General features: G+C 46.0%; 1 protein-coding gene across 3 annotated transcripts in view; it reads left to right on the plus strand.

The window, feature by feature from the left end:
• Window positions 1–6,232: 6,232 nt before the first annotated feature.
• LOC147893967 (uncharacterized) overlaps window positions 6,233–19,289 on the plus strand; it is a 37,335-nt gene continuing 24,278 nt past the window's right edge. For all 3 annotated transcript variants that reach the window (XM_087386257.1, XM_087386255.1, XM_087386256.1), the window contains exons 1-2: window positions 6,233–6,437; window positions 6,546–6,985. In XM_087386257.1, the coding sequence (XP_087242383.1) occupies window positions 6,431–6,437; window positions 6,546–6,985 (447 nt within the window). In that variant the 5' untranslated portion in view covers window positions 6,233–6,430. The remainder of the gene's footprint in view (window positions 6,438–6,545; window positions 6,986–19,289) is intronic.

A 19,289-nucleotide genomic window follows, 5' to 3' on the forward strand; every position in this document is an offset into this window, starting at 1 on the left:
CAAGCAATAGCCTCACAAGCAGAATGATTTTATGTTTGCAAAAAACACATTTGAAACAACACGACAACCTCCACATTGATGGATTCCAATATATTCATAAACAAGAAGGACTAGGAATTGCCACATATTACAAACCACACCTTCAACTTAAAGAAACACATTACATACGTGAAGAACAAACACAATGCTTGCTTACCACTTTTGAAACCAAAAAATTCAACACATTAAACTTGATTAACATTCACAAGCCACCAACAAAATCTACAATGACATTAATAAAAAAACTTGCAAAACATCTTACTATCTATTAAGGAGGGTGGGAGGCACAAGAGTGTGCCACATGATGTCAATTGAGGGAGAGCTTCTAAGCACCACATGCTAGATGGAGGGAGAAGGGTCCAGTGGAGGGAAGGGGCTAGAGTCTACCACTTTTTGGAGTGGAGGGCAATGGGAAGATTCAAATTCAAAATTTGAGCATTGAATGCTCCAGCTTCGATAGCTTTGACCTCCCCCTAGCTTCATCCTCCCGCCCTTGTCAGACTCCTTGCGGCTTGTGCCTCATGCTCACTCAAGATCAAGAGGCAGCATATCTTGACCATAGGCCTTCAACGTAGCTAGGATAGCAACAATAGCAGGGTTCTCGGGAGTTGGATGAGAACAAGATTGCTGGTCAGTTCTTATCCCCTCTATTCCCTACGAGCTTAGAAATTTCTCTCTCATAGATTAAATATCTCTTTCTTTACTCTTTATGCTGGCTCCCATGGCTCCATGCTCTCATAGTTCCTTTTTTCATCCTCCTCATGCCACCTTCCGTATGGCTGCTCCCCTCACCAATCGGCTTCTAGTTCGTGGGCTTTTCCCTCTTCTCCTCATATGCCCTTTCATATGGTTGCTCTTGCACTAGCACCTTCTTCTTCATAGGCTTCTCCTCCTTATGGTAGCTCTTGACATGCAATCCAAACATAGCCAGTAGTTCATTATCTTCTACTTCCATAAGCTCTATTCTAGATGGTCAGCTCAATCGATACCAATCGTCCACTTTTTAGGGAAAGCTCGCCCCCTTTTGCATAATGTCACAAAATCACAAGTGCTCCTTGGATGGGCTCCCTTCGACGGAGACTCTGGAACTAGTCTCCTTTGAGATATCAACGTTGCCTTCTTAGCTTTCTATGCTCTAGGCACTTTCTTTGCCGGACATCTTGGTGATCAAGTTTGGCAAAGGTGGTTCCTCATTGTGGGCATGCTCTGCAGCGGCCTCTCTGTTTGCGTGTTTGGAATGGCATACTGGTGGAATGTGCACTGGCTTCCCTATTACTTCATTGTCCTAATGCTATTCAGATTGTTCTAGGCAACTGGGTGGCCTTCGGTAGTGGCTATGGTCACCATCGGAAAGAAAGAAAGATGGGAGTCTGGAATGCACATACATCCATTGGAAACATATGCAAATCTTTGATTTCTCCACCAAGAGAGGTGACAGGGAGGCCTCTCTTGAAGTAGAGGTGGAGCTACTCATTGCTATTACAGGAGTGCCAAGACTTGCAGATTGAAACTTCCAAATGAGAAGTGGGCTAGCTGGGAGTTCCTCACCATTTGAGCTATGTCTAAGGAGGTGAGGATGTTATTCTGCTCTCAAGTGAGTCTCTTTTGCATTTCCATAAAAGGCCCTTCTAACTACACGATGCAGCAACCCGTCGAACACTCTCTCCCCACAAGGCCACTGTCATCGTTCTTCCACCAAGAGAGCTCTCAAATGAGTGGTAAGCTATAGACGGAAGCCTAGACTTGCTAGCACAATACATGCCATCACCAACTCTAGCTCCACGCAATGTGTGAAAGAAGACCCCAAGTACACTGAATCCAGTGTGGGCAAGATTGAATGGACTGGAGGATTTGAGGGCAACGGTGGAAATAATGGTGGGGAAGAAGTGGAAGGTAGAGGAGGTGGAAAGGGAGGAGGAGGGCAAGGGAGTGGGGCATTGGAAAGCGAGCAATGAGACAAATTTACAATGGGGATCTGAGGACACCCGATTTTGGCTAGATTCCTACGCCCTTCTTATCTCTGCATTGCACCCTTTTGAATTGCCTCCTTCTTGATGCCAAGCAACTGTTTGATGCAATATTGGGCCCAAAAATCCATACGTAGGTCTTCAAAGCTGTCTCTTTTGCTTTGGATTTGTTGTAAGCAAAGAGAAAGGTTTCAGAGGTGAGAACTTTTGATGGAATTCTGCTAGAAAGCGATGGTACTTGGACATATTCAGTAGTGAACTGCAGTGGCTCAAGAAGATCCATTGTTTTGTTAATCTCCTAGAAACTTCATTTGAAGATGTGGGGGAGGTTAAAGAGATACTGGAAACTAAAGTACAAGAAACATATGGTCTTGAGGTTCGTCTCGATGGCTCTACAGTGTATCTTTTGGATCCCACTTGCTATGACAATGCCAGGATGATATCCAATATGGATGACTCCCTGGAATCCAAGGGATGGACCATTGACCATGAGATTGGATTGCAAGTGTTGTAATCTTTTTTTGAATGGTTCATTGTATTCTATTTGTAGTTTACTACTACTCTAACATATTGTATTTGTGCATGTATATACTAAGTGAAAGTAGAATGTAAAAAACGCTTATCCACCATAAAGAATTAACGTGTATATTAAATCTCACCATCCACGGATTTCATAAGCATCTCCATAAAGTCTTCAAAACAAGGGTAGATTTTTTTTCTTTTTAGGTAGCTTGGTTACACACCAATCAATTTACGTTGGGCTTGGGCACTATATGGGTCTTACCACGCCACTTGAGAGGACCATTCTTGAGAGGATGAGCATCTAATGTGGTCTATAGGCAATGTGACTTTGTTTGTTCTCATGACCACATAAGCCATTTTTCTTGCTCACATCGGTATTGAAAAAGCCCACTTGATCTGAGGTTTGGGCAATATTTCTATGCTTACATGACAATAATATGAGCTTTGATTGATCATCCTTTGCTACATATTTAAATGGAAGTGATGCTGCTTTTTGGCCTAAATGCATGTAGTATCTTTGAGCTCTAATCAATGTTGCTTCATAGCATATCTCCAATCAATGTTGCTTTATAGCTTGGATGAAATGGGAGCATCATATTTTTGCTTAAATGAGGATGAAGAATGAAAGAGGCATGGTTAAGGAATGCGAGATCAATAGATGATATTTTGTGTCATTGTAGACTTGACTCTCAGTATGTTGTTGTAGCTTTGTCCATCTCCAGTCTTATCCCTCTGCTCCTTCCACATCAAGAGTAGTGGTAGAGGTGGTAAAGCTCAAATGATGCTTTAATTGGATCATAGAACTTAAAGTTAAAGCAATTAGAGCATATTGCACAAATATTCTATCCAATAGTCATCTAAACATTAGGATGTCGAGTATCTTGAGTTATTGCTTGGTCTTGATGGTGGCTACTTAATTTTGGTGAACAAGGAGCAACTACAAACGGCCATTGCAAATATTCTAAAAGCAAATTTGTTTCAAAGATGCTCATGCAAAACCAGAGGGAGGTTTCATTGAGGAACAATCCCATGGCCTCCTTAATCATTGTGAACCCCTCTTTGATCATGGTGGTGCTACTCACCAAGGTGACCAAATCGTAAGTTTAAGCCCTACTAGCCATAGTTATTAATAGGGTGCCACAAGAAGGGGCCATGAGTTAGGAGTAGTTGCAGAAGGAGGGGCGTTGAGAAGAGGTGAGGGGCTATGGGAGTATCTAGAAAAGGGGAGAGGGAACTTTGGGAGTAAGCAATCATGAGGAGAGGGGAGGGGGAGGTGGAGGAAAGGTGAGGGGCATTGAGTGAGTGGCCTCTCCCTCCCTCCCTCTATGTGTGTGTGTGTGTGTGTGTGTGAAATTCTTTTGGAATGTCCCTTTATGATTGTATTTGTCCTCAATGTGGCTTTCTTGACCATTGGTCATTTTATTTGAATCATCCCCTCAATGAATTAAAATGATTTCTTACATGTTTCCCTTTAACATTAAGGAATAACATTTTAGGTTTCCTGATAGTTTAATTCTTTTTAGAAAATTTTGAATTAGATCTCAGGTAAGCCTAAGCATTGCTTTTAGTTGTGGCAAAAAGGTTTTATGAATGTTAAAAAACAAAATCTAAAAAGGAAACATACATGTGTTGCAAAATCAAGGTCATGTAGACACATCTATATTTATTTCTATTATTTTATTAGGGAAGGGTTGCCATGTGGCAAACGAAAGGGGAGAGCAAGACTAAATTTGAGTGTTTGTGTGTACAAAGAGACGGGGGGCCAAGGGGGGGGGGGGTCTCCTCTCTTACATTTCTGAAGGAAGAAGTGCCATGCTCTCTTCTTTTTATCTAAAATTTGTAACCTCCAAGTTGCCACATGATGATCAAAGGGGAGGCTTCACAAGGAGGGTTTTAGGGATGTGGTGGAATTTGAATCCTCGAGCGTGCATGGTGGGTGTGTATTCATGTCCTTCAAGTGCTCTTTTTCAAATATTGGGAAACATCTTCCTCCCCAACCTCAAACCTATCATCTTGAGACTCATGTGATGACATCTTCCTCATCAACCTCAAGCCTATCACTATGTTTCCATTTCCCTTTCCATTGAACTCTTCATTTTCTCTTTCCATTGAAACCATAGTGGCTACTTTCTAGAGAAGTTGTCCCGTATCTTGGAATTTGTTGTTGAAAGAGATAAGCAAACATAGGACAAGGCTTACTTGAAAGCTATTTCTTAACACATTGATGGTATGTTCTTTGAAGTCAATAAGCTGTGAACGTGCCTTCAGTGTTGTAGCTCTCTCTCTCTCTCTCTCTCTCTCTCACTCACTCACTCACTCACTCATCACAATTTTCAATTCATCTAGATTTGTGGAACACAAGTTTTGCTTGCACATCTCAGATGGCTCCTTGATTCCTTGCATGACAATAACACATAAAGTGAAAAAATTCTATTCACAAGGGGGTGAGTTCTTGCTAAGATCAGCAACACATACATGTAGGCATGGTTGTTGACAATGAGGAGGCCCATCTCTCAAGGCGATCACAAATGGAGGGTGTCAAGGTTGTGGACATGGTCATTGAGAGAGTAGGTAAAGAGCTTGAAAATGGTGAGATGGTAGCAAAGATCAAAAGCAAGGAAGGAGCAAAATACACTTAGAGATGGTGTAGGTAAAGAGCTTGAAAACGGTGAGATGGTAGCAAAGATCAGAGCAAAATTGGCGAGGTGGTCATGCAGATGGAAAGGAGGAAGAATGGATGCAAATATGTAGAAGAGATACAAACGGGTAGGGTGCATGAGATGGGATCAAATGCAGAAAGAAGGAAGGATTAGAGCGCACACGAGAGAGGGAGAGAAATAAAAAGGGAGGATCTAGAAGGAGGATCTAGAGGTGTGTATATCTCCTTAGTTTGAGTGTTTATGTGTGCACGTCTCCTAAGTCAAAGTGTGTGTGTGTGTGTGTGTGTGTGTATGTGTGCATGTCTCCTAAGTCTAAGTGTTTGTTTGTGTGTGTGTGCATGTGTGTGTGTGAGGGGTCACAAGAGAGAATTTGTATGTGTATGAAGAGAGAGAGAGAGAAATTTAGTTGCTAAAGATTCAAGTATGTGATACAAAGATTCAAGTCTTGCCAATAGTATTAATCTTTGACCCTGACCATACTATGACACGCTTACTCATGATGTGGGTGAATTTCTCCTTGAGCTTAGCAAATCCCCTTCACACCCCCCCCTTCTCTCTCTCTCTCTCTCTCTCTCTCTCTCTCTCTCTCTCTCTCTCTCTGTTTTCCCTTCTCTTGGCGTGGGTTGTAAATCAAAAAACCATTTGATAAAAAATGTGCATTAAGTGAAAAACAAGTGAGTACAAGTACTCCTCAACACTGCTTTAAAATTGGTTCTGTCAAAGGAAAACAATTGTCAAGATGATTGGATGATTAATTTGCGTGCACAAGATAGTGCGAATGATTTGCAAACTTTGTGTGTGTGAGAGAGAGAGAGAACCAAAATGGAAGGGGCGTCGAGGCCACTGGCACGAAACTGTGTGGGAACTATAGCTCTGCGTGTGTGTGAGAGAGAGAGAGAGAGAGAACCAAAATGGAAGGGGCGTCTAGGCCACTTGGCAAGAAACTGCGTGGGAACTATAGCTCTGCGTGGAAGGCAGTGCTAACAAATGGCATACAAAGCCCGTGTACGTAAAATTGAAAATTGACAATCTATACATCCCACCTTGAGACCCAGTGGAGATCTATACATCCCACCTTGAGACCCAGTGGAGCGGGTGGACTGGTCATGCCACTGGTTTGTGGAATGGATAACGTGTCGCTTTATGCTATAGGAACATTCCTGTACTTGGGCAGTTGAAGCGAGAACAGGCCTGTTTTTGAGCTGAGCGATTGCCACATTACAGTTCGCGGAGTATTTTTATATGAGCGGTACTTCTGCATCTTGTCATCCAGAATCGGTGTGCGTACATACTGTCAATGGTTCGAGGGTGTTTTTTCGTAATTGTCCGTTACAAAATTCTGCATTGCAATTTGCAGGGTCTGCGTTTCACTCGTTAAAACAGCGAGAAATGGTGGTTCTCCCCAAAACCTTTGCGTATCAAGCACAAGACATCGACAGTGGAAGGAAGATTATCCATTCTGCATTGGCCAGGCGAGCGCATGGCTCCTGCAAAGCTTTAAAATTTGTATGGCTTTCATTATGTGGAGACATTACAGAAGCTGCCATCGAGCGTGCCAGATATGCGCATGCTTCGAAACTGCACGCCACTAAGAAGGCCGCGGAATTTTGGGGACCCAGGAGTATCTTTCGCCAAGCTCGGTGTTTGGGAGCGGAAGAAGTATCCAGAAAGGAAGTCCACATGGACTCAAGCGGGTCGAAAATTATGCATACAGGAGAGATGCAGACTTTTCCATGCTTGCGTGTCAATCGCACAATTTCCAGTGGGGAAACTGTGGAGCACTCCGGAGCCATCATTGTATGCTCTTATCCTCAAACTCAATTTGTATTAGAACAAGTGTTGTGACATCTGGACATTACTTCTTGTGTTTTCCACCGCTCATTTGGCATCTGGAGGTTCGGGACCATTCAATTCTTCATTATACGTCAACTAGATGCGCACGAATCCATTCAGTAGTTTATTAATCTCCCTTGACGTAAATACTTGAAGTAAGCCTTCTATAGATACATTGTCAGTCTTCTGCCGATATGGAAGTGGAGTACACGGCAAGTTTGGCCCGTGTATGTGTATTGCCACAGAAAGATAGAATTCCTTGGACTTCTTTATCAAGAAAACAAGGTGAATTTCATTCATGTGGCCTGCCCGGAGAGAGAGTGAAGAAGAACAGAAGAGAGAGAGGGGGGGGGGGGGGAGAAAAAGATGGAATGCAAATAGCAAGAGAAAGAGAGAGAAGAAGGAAGAGAGAGAAAGGGGGAGAAACGGTGGGATGCAAATAGCAAGTGCAACTTGGCCCAATCATAAAAATCAAAATGCTAATTTTCAAAGCATGTATTTTTCTCATCTCCAACTAGGACCTCCAATTAGACCTTCCCATGAGGGCAGGCCAAAAACATGTTCCTTGGACTTCTTGAAGGATTCTAGGCAAGTGAGGAGTCTACAGAGGAAGTTGAAAGTAATGGCTCCTTGACATGTTGAGAACTGCCTCTGCGGACTCTCTTCCGCTACACTCTCGTTCTAATAGCCGTACATAGAATCCATTTTCATTTTTATTGTTTCTATATTTTTAGTGTATTTGTCCCGCTTGCAAGGATTTTCAATTCTTTTGCACATTCCCCCTTCTTCATGACTTGGGGCTTAGTTGCTTGGCTTTCCCTTTCGGGACCTCAGGTCTTACTGAGAGGCATGACTCATCATGGGCAATAGCTATCAGATGACACTTGATTGAGCCATGTTCTCTGGACGATGTTCCTGCCTCACCCTTCAGGGCTGTGCATACCTCGGTGGACCCTGTTGTGTAATGAAGGGGGAAAATGAGCTAATTTAGAGGCACTATATAAGTCTGCATCCACCCATTTGTAGCACCTTTTGATGTGACATCTAATCCTATCTACTCCCTCCTCCCTCCTACGTGCTGCCTACTCTCTCTTCCAATCTCTCTCTATCCCCTCACTCTACCATCTCTTTCTTCCTCTCCCTCTACCCCTTCCTCTCATAGGTTGACAAACGCAAGGCCAAACAACACCAGTAGCTACATGCCTATCCAAACCTATCCACGCCTATCCACCCTCGTCAAGGATCTGGGCACAGGTTCAAGCTGATGTACAAGCCCACAAATTTGAAGTCGCTTGAAGGCGTAGATGAAGCCCACAAAGTGTCGGAGAGCTTCTACTTAGCTCGGGTATGACAGATGGCAATCACTTGCGCCTAATGGATTCGACTCAAACGGTTTCACAATCAAACGGGTTCGCAATACTATACAGATTCCTACCATACAGATTCCTAACGGCTGAATCATCAGCCTGAACCGACAAGTTCCATCAGTTTCGATCTACTCGGGTCGCCTCATGTCTCCTCGCGTCGTGACTTGCGTTGCCTCACGTCATGATCTGCTTGTGTCGTGCACACGACTCGAGTCACCTCTCGACCTCCGACCTCACGTCGCCGTGCCTCCTCTTGTTGCACCCACGCCAACGCCACGATGTTGTTGGTCAGTTAGGTTGACCTAACTTGGGTTCAATTAGTAGGTTAGGTTGGGTTAGACTAAGTCACTGTCCTAACTGTCTTACCAGTCTAGGTTAGGAGTCCTAAGTGTCCTAGGCGACTTAGGGAACCCCCCCCCCCCTCCCCTTTCCCCAAAGAAAAAAAAGAGAGGCAAAACTTAGAATCTTCTAGCCTCTTTGAAGTGCTTTCCACAGCCCTATTTTAGCTAATTCGGGCCCCGTTCTGAAGCTTCTTCGACGATCTTTCTTCCGAGCCTCTCCAGTGCTCATTACAGCAGGGATTTGCTATCCATTTCTCTTTGCCTACATTCGAGCTCCTCTCTCCAGGGTCAATCACCATGCCACCGAAGCGTGCCCCTCGTGATATGCATGACAACGATGAGGCTGCTCAGTATGAGCAAGTGCCTGCCACAGTGGTTGCATCTACTGGTGGTATAGAGGTTCCTTCCACTCAGCCTTTCTCTCCTGCATCCGGGGAAGCGCAGGGAGCGTAGACATAGTTTTTGGATGCCCTTTCCTCTATGCTCCAGGGTGCTTTCCGCCAGATAGGACAGGAGTTCAGCGAGCAGCTTACGATAGCCATGGCTATGCAGGATACCGCTTTTGCCCAGATGGGACAGTAGATTGGTCAGCAGATCACACATGCCATTGCTATGCAGGATAAGGGTAAGCAGCGCACCCCAGCAAGGGGACCACTCAGACAATCATGATGTTTTGTCTGCTCCACGTAGGGGCTTTATTGCAGATGCCCACTGTGCCTATGAGCATCAGTCTTCTAGACCATTGCATGTACCTTAGCATGGGGATTATGTGGACTTAGACGATGCATTTTCTGTGCCACAGAGCACCTTCTTGCAGGATGTCGGGCCATCTTTTGGCTCACAGCTTTCTGCATCTATGCAGGCTGAGCCATCTCTTTTGGGCCGACCCATTGGTGTGCATCCGGTTAGTGCTCCTTTCACCGCACCAGTGAGTATGCTTGGAGCTAGCTTTGGTTTATATGGCAATCCACACCCTTGGGAGAGAGGTCAATCCTCTTCTCAGCCCTTTGGTATGCCATCGTTTCGGAGAGATGCATTTGGGAGAGAGACCCAACTTGGGATTCATGCATGCACATGCAGGACTATGCACATACTTGGTGGCATTATATGAGTGACTCGCCTCAGAGGCCAGCCACCTGGAAAGAGTTCAAGGAGTTGATCATCATCACATTTGTATCCCCGCTCATACTGGAGCAATGTATTATCGCAGACGGGTACTGTCCAAGAGTACTTGTAGCGTTTTTGGAGACTTTCCTTGTTCGTACAGGACGTATTTGAGAGAGGGAAGTTGCTGTGTTTCATCCATGGATTGAGTCCTTCTCTCGCTGCAGATGTGAAGGCACATAACCCTCAAACAATTGAGCGTGCAGCCCAATTGGCAGAGGTATTTGAGCCCAAATATGCCAGCAAGTATAAGATGACAGTCGGCAGCGCATATGAGAATGCAAATGAGGCTGAGAAGAAGCCTTAGGTGACTGATTGGCATGATAAAAAATTTGCAGCAGCGCCCTTTCCAAGGTTTCCTACTGTTTCAGGTAGTAAAATGCCCTATGCCAAGCCATACAGGCCATCAGATGCCAAGCCAGTAACTAAGCCTACTGCTGGAAATGAAAAATCAGAAATTAAGCAATATACCACGGCCATAATGGACAGCAGAAAAGGCCAACTTATGCTTTAAGTGTGGGGAGAAATGGAAAGTGCTTTAAGTGCTTTAAGATTGAAAGGGCAATTTAATGGCAGGACTGTTCACATGCTTGTGGACAGCGGTAGCACTCATAGTTCCATCAATTCTAAGACCTTACAGAAGGTGGAACTGATTGCTACTGAGATTGGCCATGGGCTGAGAGTAGAGGTGGCAAATGGACAACATTTGGTCAGTAAATTTTGTTGCCAAGATGCAAGGATCAAGCTCTCTGAGGATTATGATTTTAATGGGATTCTCTTGGCATTGGATATGGGCCCAATCGATGCTGTCTTGGGCTGTGATTGGCTGAAATCCTTGGGCAAAATCAACATGGACTTAAATGCCTTGTCACTAAGCTTTGTTTACAAGGGAAGATCTATAACATTGCATGGTATTGCAACCCTAAACTGCAGGTCATTTCAGCGAAGTAGCTGGCCAGAGAACTCGAGGGAGTGTGCCATCTATGCACTGAATGTGTCAGTTTCTCAGGAGGGTAGCATTTCCCATGTTGAGGATTGTGATATGCAGAAATTGCTCTCAGAATTTACAGATGTGTTTGCTGATATACCTTCACAGTTGCCTCCACAAAGAGATCTTGATCATGCCATAGTGCTTGAGCCTGATAGCAAGCCAATTAATAAGGCTCCGTACCGTCTCTCGAAGGTAGAATGAGAACAAGTGGCCACACAGGTGTGAGAATTGCTTGAGAAGAACTTTATCTCTCATAGCAATTCTCTTTTTGCATCCCCAGTGCTCTTGGTGAAGAAGAAAGATGGTTCATACCGCATGTGCATTGACTACAGAGACTTGAATAAGGCTACTATCAAGAACAGGTTTCCGATCCCTAGGATAGGTGACCTGTTGGATGAACTCAAGGGTGCTCAATTTTTCACTAAGATTGATTTGAGGTCAGGCTACCATCAAATCAGACTGAAAGAAGGAGATGAGCACAAGACAACCTTTGCACGGAAAGAGGTTTATATGAGTTCAAAGTTATGCCTTTTGGATTGACCAATGCACCGGCTACTTTCCAGGCACTCATGAATAAGATTTTGCAGCCTCTTCTTTACAAATATGTGCTGGGTTTTTTTTATGACATCCTCATTTACAGCAAGGACAAGCAGGAACATATTAGACATGTCAAACAAGTCCTGGAAATCTTGAGATTGCATCAGCTGAAGAATATGCAGGATGCCCAAGCCAAGCAAAAGAAATATGCGGATGAACACAGGAGGTATTTGTCTTTTGAAGGAGGGGATTATGTGCATTTACGCCTCCATAAGAACCGTTATGCCTCGCTGAAAGGTAACGCCAATACAAATCTTGCTCGCAGGTATTACGGTCCCTACAAGATCATGTGCAAAGTTGGAGAGGTGGCGTATGAGTTGGAGCTACCCAATTCCTCCAAGATTCACAATGTTTTCCATGTGTCCTTGCTGAAGCCGCATGTAGAATAGCATGTCCAAGTTCTTCCTGAGCTACCACCTATGGATGAGGAGGGTCACATCCTCTACGCCCCGGAGCGCATCGTGGGTTTCAGAGACCATGTGCTCAGAAACAAGATCTACGTAGAGTATCTTATCAAATGGCAAGGTCTCCCTGAAGATGAAAATTCATGGCAGCCAGAAAGCATTGTCCAGGACTACCCCTATCTCCTTCCGGGCTGATTAGTAGTTGCTGTTTGCTGCCTCGTTTAGACAGCCAGGATGTAGAATTTTGTGGGCGAAATTCTATGGGAAGGGATGGCTGTAATGAAGGGGGAAAATGGGCTAATTTAGAGGCCCTTTAGTGGGGATTTTAGGTGGGACATGTGGAGGGACTGTACAAGTCTCTCTTCCCCTCACTCTACCATCTCTCTCTTTCTCTCCTCTCTCTCTACCCCTTCCTCTACTTCTCCCCTCTCCTCTTCACCCTCTCCTGCCATCTTTGGCCTTCACCAATTCAGCGCTATCCTCTTTTATTTCATGTTGGGAGATACTAGCGAGTATATCAGGTGGCATATATGGAGAGCTAGGTGCACAGAGGCATTGGGTGGATCCCAGGTTCACCCCTCTCAGACTATGGCCAGTATATGGACAGACACTATATGTACACTGATGGTTATTTGGACGGGTATGCAGGGGTTCTCTTGACCAAATTCTGCATTTCCAGCCTCAACCTTGGTTATTTTGTACCTCTTCTTGAGGAGTTTTTTTCATGCACGTCATGATGTATTACTGCCCTGAGCTTGCTCTAGCGGGTTTTATTCATACTTAATGGAAGTCTATTTTTTTTGGGTAAAAAAGAGGGGCTGGCAAAAGATAGCGAGTCAGCAAAATTGAAGGGCATTATGAGGGAGGGGTGTGGTGAGGTCAAAAGTATAGGGTGTGGACTGTGCGGTGAGTGTGGTGTAGTAGTGTGTGAAGGTGTTTTCGACTGTGCATGGGCCAAGAGATTGTGTGGCGAGATAACGAGATGCGCTCGTGAGCCCGACAAATTCAGCTGCTTGCTATCTGAATAAGATTGGAGTACTCCAGGCGCGGTCCTTGTTTCAAGAAAGCTACTTGTTGCCATAGCTGCTAGTTGTTGTCTCTCTCTCCATTCGGAGAGTATTGTGTAGGGCTGAGATCTACATGTTGTGTGATACGTTCTCACCTGTACCCCCTAGGGGGATGGGGCCTGTGAGACTGAGGTTTCCAAGACCCTAGCCTGCACCATTTGAAACTGTAATGATACCTTATGGTCAGACCTAGGGAACTTCTCGGAGTCTTATACAGGACGAGACATAGTCTTTTACACGGAGACACACCAGAGTCCAGAGCGTCCACTACCGATAGTCTATGGCTACACATGGGAGTTAGCCTTCATGGATGAGACAATGGATACAGGAGAAGTTCGAGGATCAGGTGGGGTCACAGTATTGTACAGGTCTTCACTCGTTGGAGCCATCTCCATTGAGAGGAAGGACGCACACTCCCGATTCATGTGGATCTGGATCCAACGCACAGCCACTCGTGACCTTTTCATAGCAATATGCTACTTTTTGCCAGACACATCCCAGGGTGAGACATCGCCATATGCACCCTTACATCAGGATATCCTAGACCTTTCAGCCCGCGGGGGAGTTCTCCTTGTTGGGGACTTCAATGCCAGGACCAGCATGCGCCACGCACCACTCCTGGACTTCTGAGACGATTCTATCATGCTACCAGACATGGACCTAGACGGAGCAGGTATGACCAGGATCTCATCGGACCCGACACGGGCCTGTTACTCCATATGGACACGCTCTAGGCAGGATGCATGATCTCATCATCTACAATGGGCTTGACCTATGGCCCTCCTCAGGTGGTTTTACTTGCTTTCCACATGGGGGGGGCACTAGTGTAGTAGATAACATCATGGGATCCCCTACCTTCACTTCATGTATCACCGACTTCACCGTAGCACCACTCCCTCCAAGAGCTGATCACACATACCTATACTTCACTATCGCCACCCCACGCTTAGCCACACCACACACACCACATAGGAAGCATGACACCTACCACGACATACAGTTTGATCACAGCCTCTCACTTGCCTACTCTGGATGCCTAAACAGACTCCTAACCTACATCGATCACATACCACTCATAGAGGACCGTGCTACCTTGATTAGTCGTGCACTCCACGAGGCTGCCCTCGAAATCTTTCCCCACACCACATGGTCCACTAGACCACCACCTCTTGGTTCTGTATCTTGCAACAACTGGTACGATGCGGAGGGCAAGGCTTATCGTCGACAACTTCGACTTGAAACCAGATGTCACCCCCCGAACACACCAGACACGGTACGCAAGTACCGACGTCTCGTACGTCGGAAGAAGCAGGTATTTCTTCGTCGAAATGAGGAGGACCTGCTGAACATCTTGTACAGCAACCCACTCTAAGGATTTTTGGCGGAGATTCCTTGAGCGTAGGTCTCCATCACCCCTCACTGACACGAGAGTCTGGCACACGTATGCACACCATCTTTATGATGTCCCACACCAGCCCACTCCAGATCTCATACACACTCCTCGCCCCACCACTTGCACATTGTTCACCAGAGGGGGAGTCAAGGACGCGGCATTGAAACTGCACAATGGCCAAGTTAAGGATCACGAGGGGCTATGCACTGAGTTTATTGCATATGGGATCGACACGTTAGCCCCGATCCTAGCAAAGCTATTCAATGACGCTGTTTGCCTTGGCTTCCCACGCACTTGGACCCTCGACACCATCACCCCCATCCACAAGGCAGGGGATCTCATGGACCCGAGTAACTACAAGACTATCATGATTGGACATGTGATGTCCAAGATCTATGCAGCTATATTGGATGCGTCGGTCAGCCTGTTCGTAGAGATGAGAGGGCTCAGAGCAGAGGGTCAGGCTGGTTTCAAGCGAGACCATGGGACTATGGATCACATACTCACACTTAGGAGTGCCATTGAGGAGGCCAGATCACGGAAGGAGAGGGTATATTGCTGCTTTGTGGATTTCCGCAAAGCCTTTGACACAGTACCTCGAGCTCGTCTCATCACACGCCTACAGACATTGGGATTTGATCAGGAGATCATGCGGGCAGTCATGGCACTTTATGAGAGAGTCTCAGTCCGAGTTCGGACAGGTGCAGGCTGGACAGATGAGATTTTGAGTACCATAGGGGTCAAACAAGGTTGTCCCTTATCACCAACCCTGTTTGGTCTCTACATTGATAAGCTTGAGACTTTCATGGGGGCTTCCGGAGGGACCGGTTGCTCACTTGCCGGGATCATCATCATGATTCTTCTTTATGTAGATGATGTGGCACTCTTGTCGTCCACACACGAGGGGCTCCAGCGACACCTGGATGCACTGCAGGCTTTTTGTTTATCCCATGATTTGGAGGTCAACCTTAGCAAGACCAAGGTCATGATCTTTAACACCTCTCGAGCAAACATGCAACGGAGCAGTTCACTTTCGGTGGGTCACCAGTTGAGATCGTATCCTCATACACTTACTTGGGGGTCATCTTCTCCAGCCTGATCTTCACGATGAGACCAGCGATGCAGGCGAGACTGAGTAGGGGATACGCCTCACTAGCTCGGCTAGAGAGACAATGCTTCCACTCCCACTTCCAAGACCCTCGGACCAAGGCTCTTCTCTTCGACTCCTTGGTCCGACCAGCCGGTATGTATGGCAGCCCTTGTTGGGGACCTGACATGTCAGAGATAGAGTGGACACGGGTGGAGCGCCTGCAGATCCTCATGCTCTCATGGATGATCCGGGGGGAACCATTTGTACCACATCACATCATTCAGGCCGAGTTTGGTGCTTCTCCACTTCAGCTAGATGTAGCCTTTCAGACCATCACATATCTACACCGGGTTAGATCATATGGGGACTGCACATCAGGGAGACAGAGGTTACCATAGTTGGCTCTCGATTCCTCCATGAGGTTGGCAGCAGAGGGAGACGAGCGATGCTGGTATGCACGGACTCATAGATGGTTTGTGAGACTAGGGTTCCACATCGATAGGATACCTCCTTGTCAGTACAGTTTACATGCCCCTCCATTACTCCCACCCACCATCCTGGTCGGGCCACACACCAATTAGGTCATTCGAGAGGATCTTCTCCAGCTACACACCTTTAGGACCTGGTTGGAGCCGAGGGAGCTTCCAGTGAAGCTGAGTTTCTATAGAGATTACTGTCTTCGTATTTCGGAGGAGGGATTCATCACACCACCGGGGTACATTGAGCTTCATATGCCTCACTCACTATGGATCTCCATCGGACAGTTTCGGGTATCATCACACCGTCTCCGCATAGAGAGCGGCAGAGCAAAGGGGATCCCCAGGGAGCGATGCATATGCATATTGTGCGACTGTCAGGAGGTTGAGTCGGAGGAGCATTTTATTTTCAGGTGCCCAGTGTACTACGAGATCTGAGGTCGCTACCACTGTCTCTTTAGAGATGGCTCGGGGCTCCTTTCTAGATTCCTCGCCTACCTAGATCAGAGATGCCTCACGGACTTCATTCACGAGGGGGTCCGACACAGAGAGTACTTACTCAGGCAACGGGGCTTGGCCACATCATTAGACACCTCTCAGAGCAGGATCACAGAGTTCTTTCCATCAAGTGACATTGATCGTCCAGTCTCTAGCCGCAGGCGTGACAGAGACCCCGACCCGACGTGCACAAAGTATTGTATCCATTAGATAAATACACATGTGATAGTTGCACGTCGATGCATATTTTTTGTTACTCATGTATGAGACGTGGGAAAAGAAAGGAAAATATGTGTGTCCAACCATGCAAATGGTCTTTCATAGACATGATACTTTTCATGGGCCTTGTTTTGAATAAGTTTAAGGCATGTGAAAAGTATGGCATCCATCAGATAAATGCACATGCCATAGGAGCACGCGAATGTGTATTTTTTTGATACTCATGTATGAGATTTAACAGGAAAATATCCGTGTCGACACACGAGACATCAAGGGGACACACAGATCACTCTGGGGGGACCTCCCGTCATTGTTTAGACCCGGGATATATCCCACGGGAGTCACAGTGGCTCTGGTCTTGCGTCAAGCCTCGTCCAAGAGATCGAGATGCACGGCACCCCTTGACGGACGCCAACGTCCCATCACTGGCTATGCACCAGCCAGGGCGACATGACATACGGAGGATTCCGCTCCGCTCCAGTCTTTTTTCTTTTCATTGTCACACTCAGATGTATTTGATTATGTATGATCAGACTTAGGATTCAGCACGGGTGATGATGCTCGTTTAGTAGCTCCACCCTTACTATGATTTGTATCAGGTTTTCTTTCAGTCTCATAGACCCATCGGTCTTCCGAAGACTCTAATAAATTTATTTTCTTGCTTCAAATAGTTGTCCTGGTTAGTGAGGTACCGCTGGCGCAGTTTTTCATTACAACTCTGCTCCTTGGTCCTCCAATTGCTTAAGGCGGGCTTGCATCTCCTCCGCCTGCTCTTTATATTTCTTTGCCACCTGTATGCTGGCTTCTCTAGTTGCTTGTGCTGCGGCAAGACTATGCCTTTCATTGGCCAATTGTTGCTGCAGCTCATTACCATGGAGATTGGCCATTATGAATTGGGCGACCGTGGCAGCATGTGCTTCATGGCGCCGTTGGAAGACATTGAACGCCAGCTGCTGGTATTGGATCATGGCCATCATAACCCCTTTGCTATAAATTACTGACCGAATCTTGTGAGCCCTTGATTGGAAGGGACAAGGGTCAGTAGATGATAGGGTGCTGGGAAGGAATCATAGCAGCAGAAGGGCCTACAAAAGGGGCCTGCAAAGGGCCTGGAAAGGGGCTGGCTGTAGGGCAGCAAAGGCCACCAGGGCTTTATATAGGCTTGGATCTGTAGGCTTGGATCTGGCCTGGGTCAGCCAAATGGCCGACTACAGGGTGGCTCCTTGGGCTGCTACCCAAGTCGGTGCAGGGGGCTGAGTCGACCCCTGCCAGTCGGTGAAGATTCCCTAGGGCCAGTGCGATAAGAGGCCCTCCTACCTCTCCCTCACTCAATCCAGCCACTGAAGTCCATCACAGACAATGCCCACTTGGAGGCTTGTGAGGAGAGTTTTGCAGCAGAGTTTTACATCAGATTTGAGGGGGGTTTTGTGCTCACATTGGGCTCAGTTTTCCCACAGTTGGTGGATGAATCTCTTGCTGTCTACATAGATCTCTGTCTGTGAGTGTTTCATGAAGTATTATGAGTGTACTTTGAGCTGAAGGTTGAAGAGAGCTGTGAGAGATTCTATCCTCCTATTTCCAACACCGTTCTTCCATGCGGTCAGCCTGATGAAAATCCTGGACCCTGTTACCCGACTTCACACCGTATCCACTTGCTTGGTAAATTTTCTTTTAGATTTATATTTGATATGTTTTGCAAAAGAAAAAAAATATTTTCCTACTGTTCAGTTAGGTACATGAGGGCAAGGTCTAGCATTTGAAGATGGACCCCTTTGTTGGGGATACGGGCATTAGTGTCCCACAGAGTTATGACCTCCGTTAGGAGGGACATTGGAAATCACACTCCACCTGAGTACCCAATTTATGGGACCAATCAAATGCACAGATTGTATACGGACCTAGCAACCATTTAGGAGAATGTCTCCAGGCTTTGGGTGTGAGCTTGGAAGCATGCCAAAGAGATATGGAGATACAAGATAAGACGACAAACTATTGATCTCAGTTATGGCTCAATTGTGACTTTAGAGTACATCATTGGATAGTACAAGCTGTTAGGTACACGGCATGAAATCAGAATTGAATTATGACCACTTTCTATTTTTAGGGTTTTTGGTAATGTAGCATGCTGATGTGGCAGCCTTGACATGTGGCATAGCCACATGGCAGCTCATGAGACTCATGTGGGAGATCAAAGATGAAATCCATGGTGATGCTTTCCCATGATCCCTGCGGTATGGGCAGCGGCATGAGAAGTCATGGGGTCTTGTGCCTATCATACTTTACCTTTTGGCACGTAAGACATTCAATTACAAACTTGTGAATGTCTTTCCGCATCCTTGGCCAAAAGAAATATTTCTCAATGGCGTGTGTAGTAGACAGAATACCTCGATGCCCTGCATAAGGAGGAGCATGACATTCTTCCAAAACCTTGGCTCGCATGTCTTGGGTCACACAAAGATGATCATCTTTCATGAGAGATCGTCAAGATACTCCTTGCTGAATATTTCTCATGGTCTTTTCGAAATCTGAATCCTGTAAATAAAGCTGTTTCATGGCCTCCAAGTCCCGGTGATATGCTGTTGTATTTCGGATGCAATTTGGCAGTTGAAAGAGCATTTGGGAGATGTGCAAGCAGTTTTGGACTCAGTGTGAGTCAATTTG

The sequence above is a fragment of the Dipteris shenzhenensis genome, chromosome 15 (genome assembly GCF_047967505.1).
Source record: "Dipteris shenzhenensis isolate YYH24624 ecotype China chromosome 15, Dip_SZ_1.0, whole genome shotgun sequence".
Classification (NCBI taxonomy): Eukaryota; Viridiplantae; Streptophyta; class Polypodiopsida; order Gleicheniales; family Dipteridaceae; genus Dipteris; species Dipteris shenzhenensis.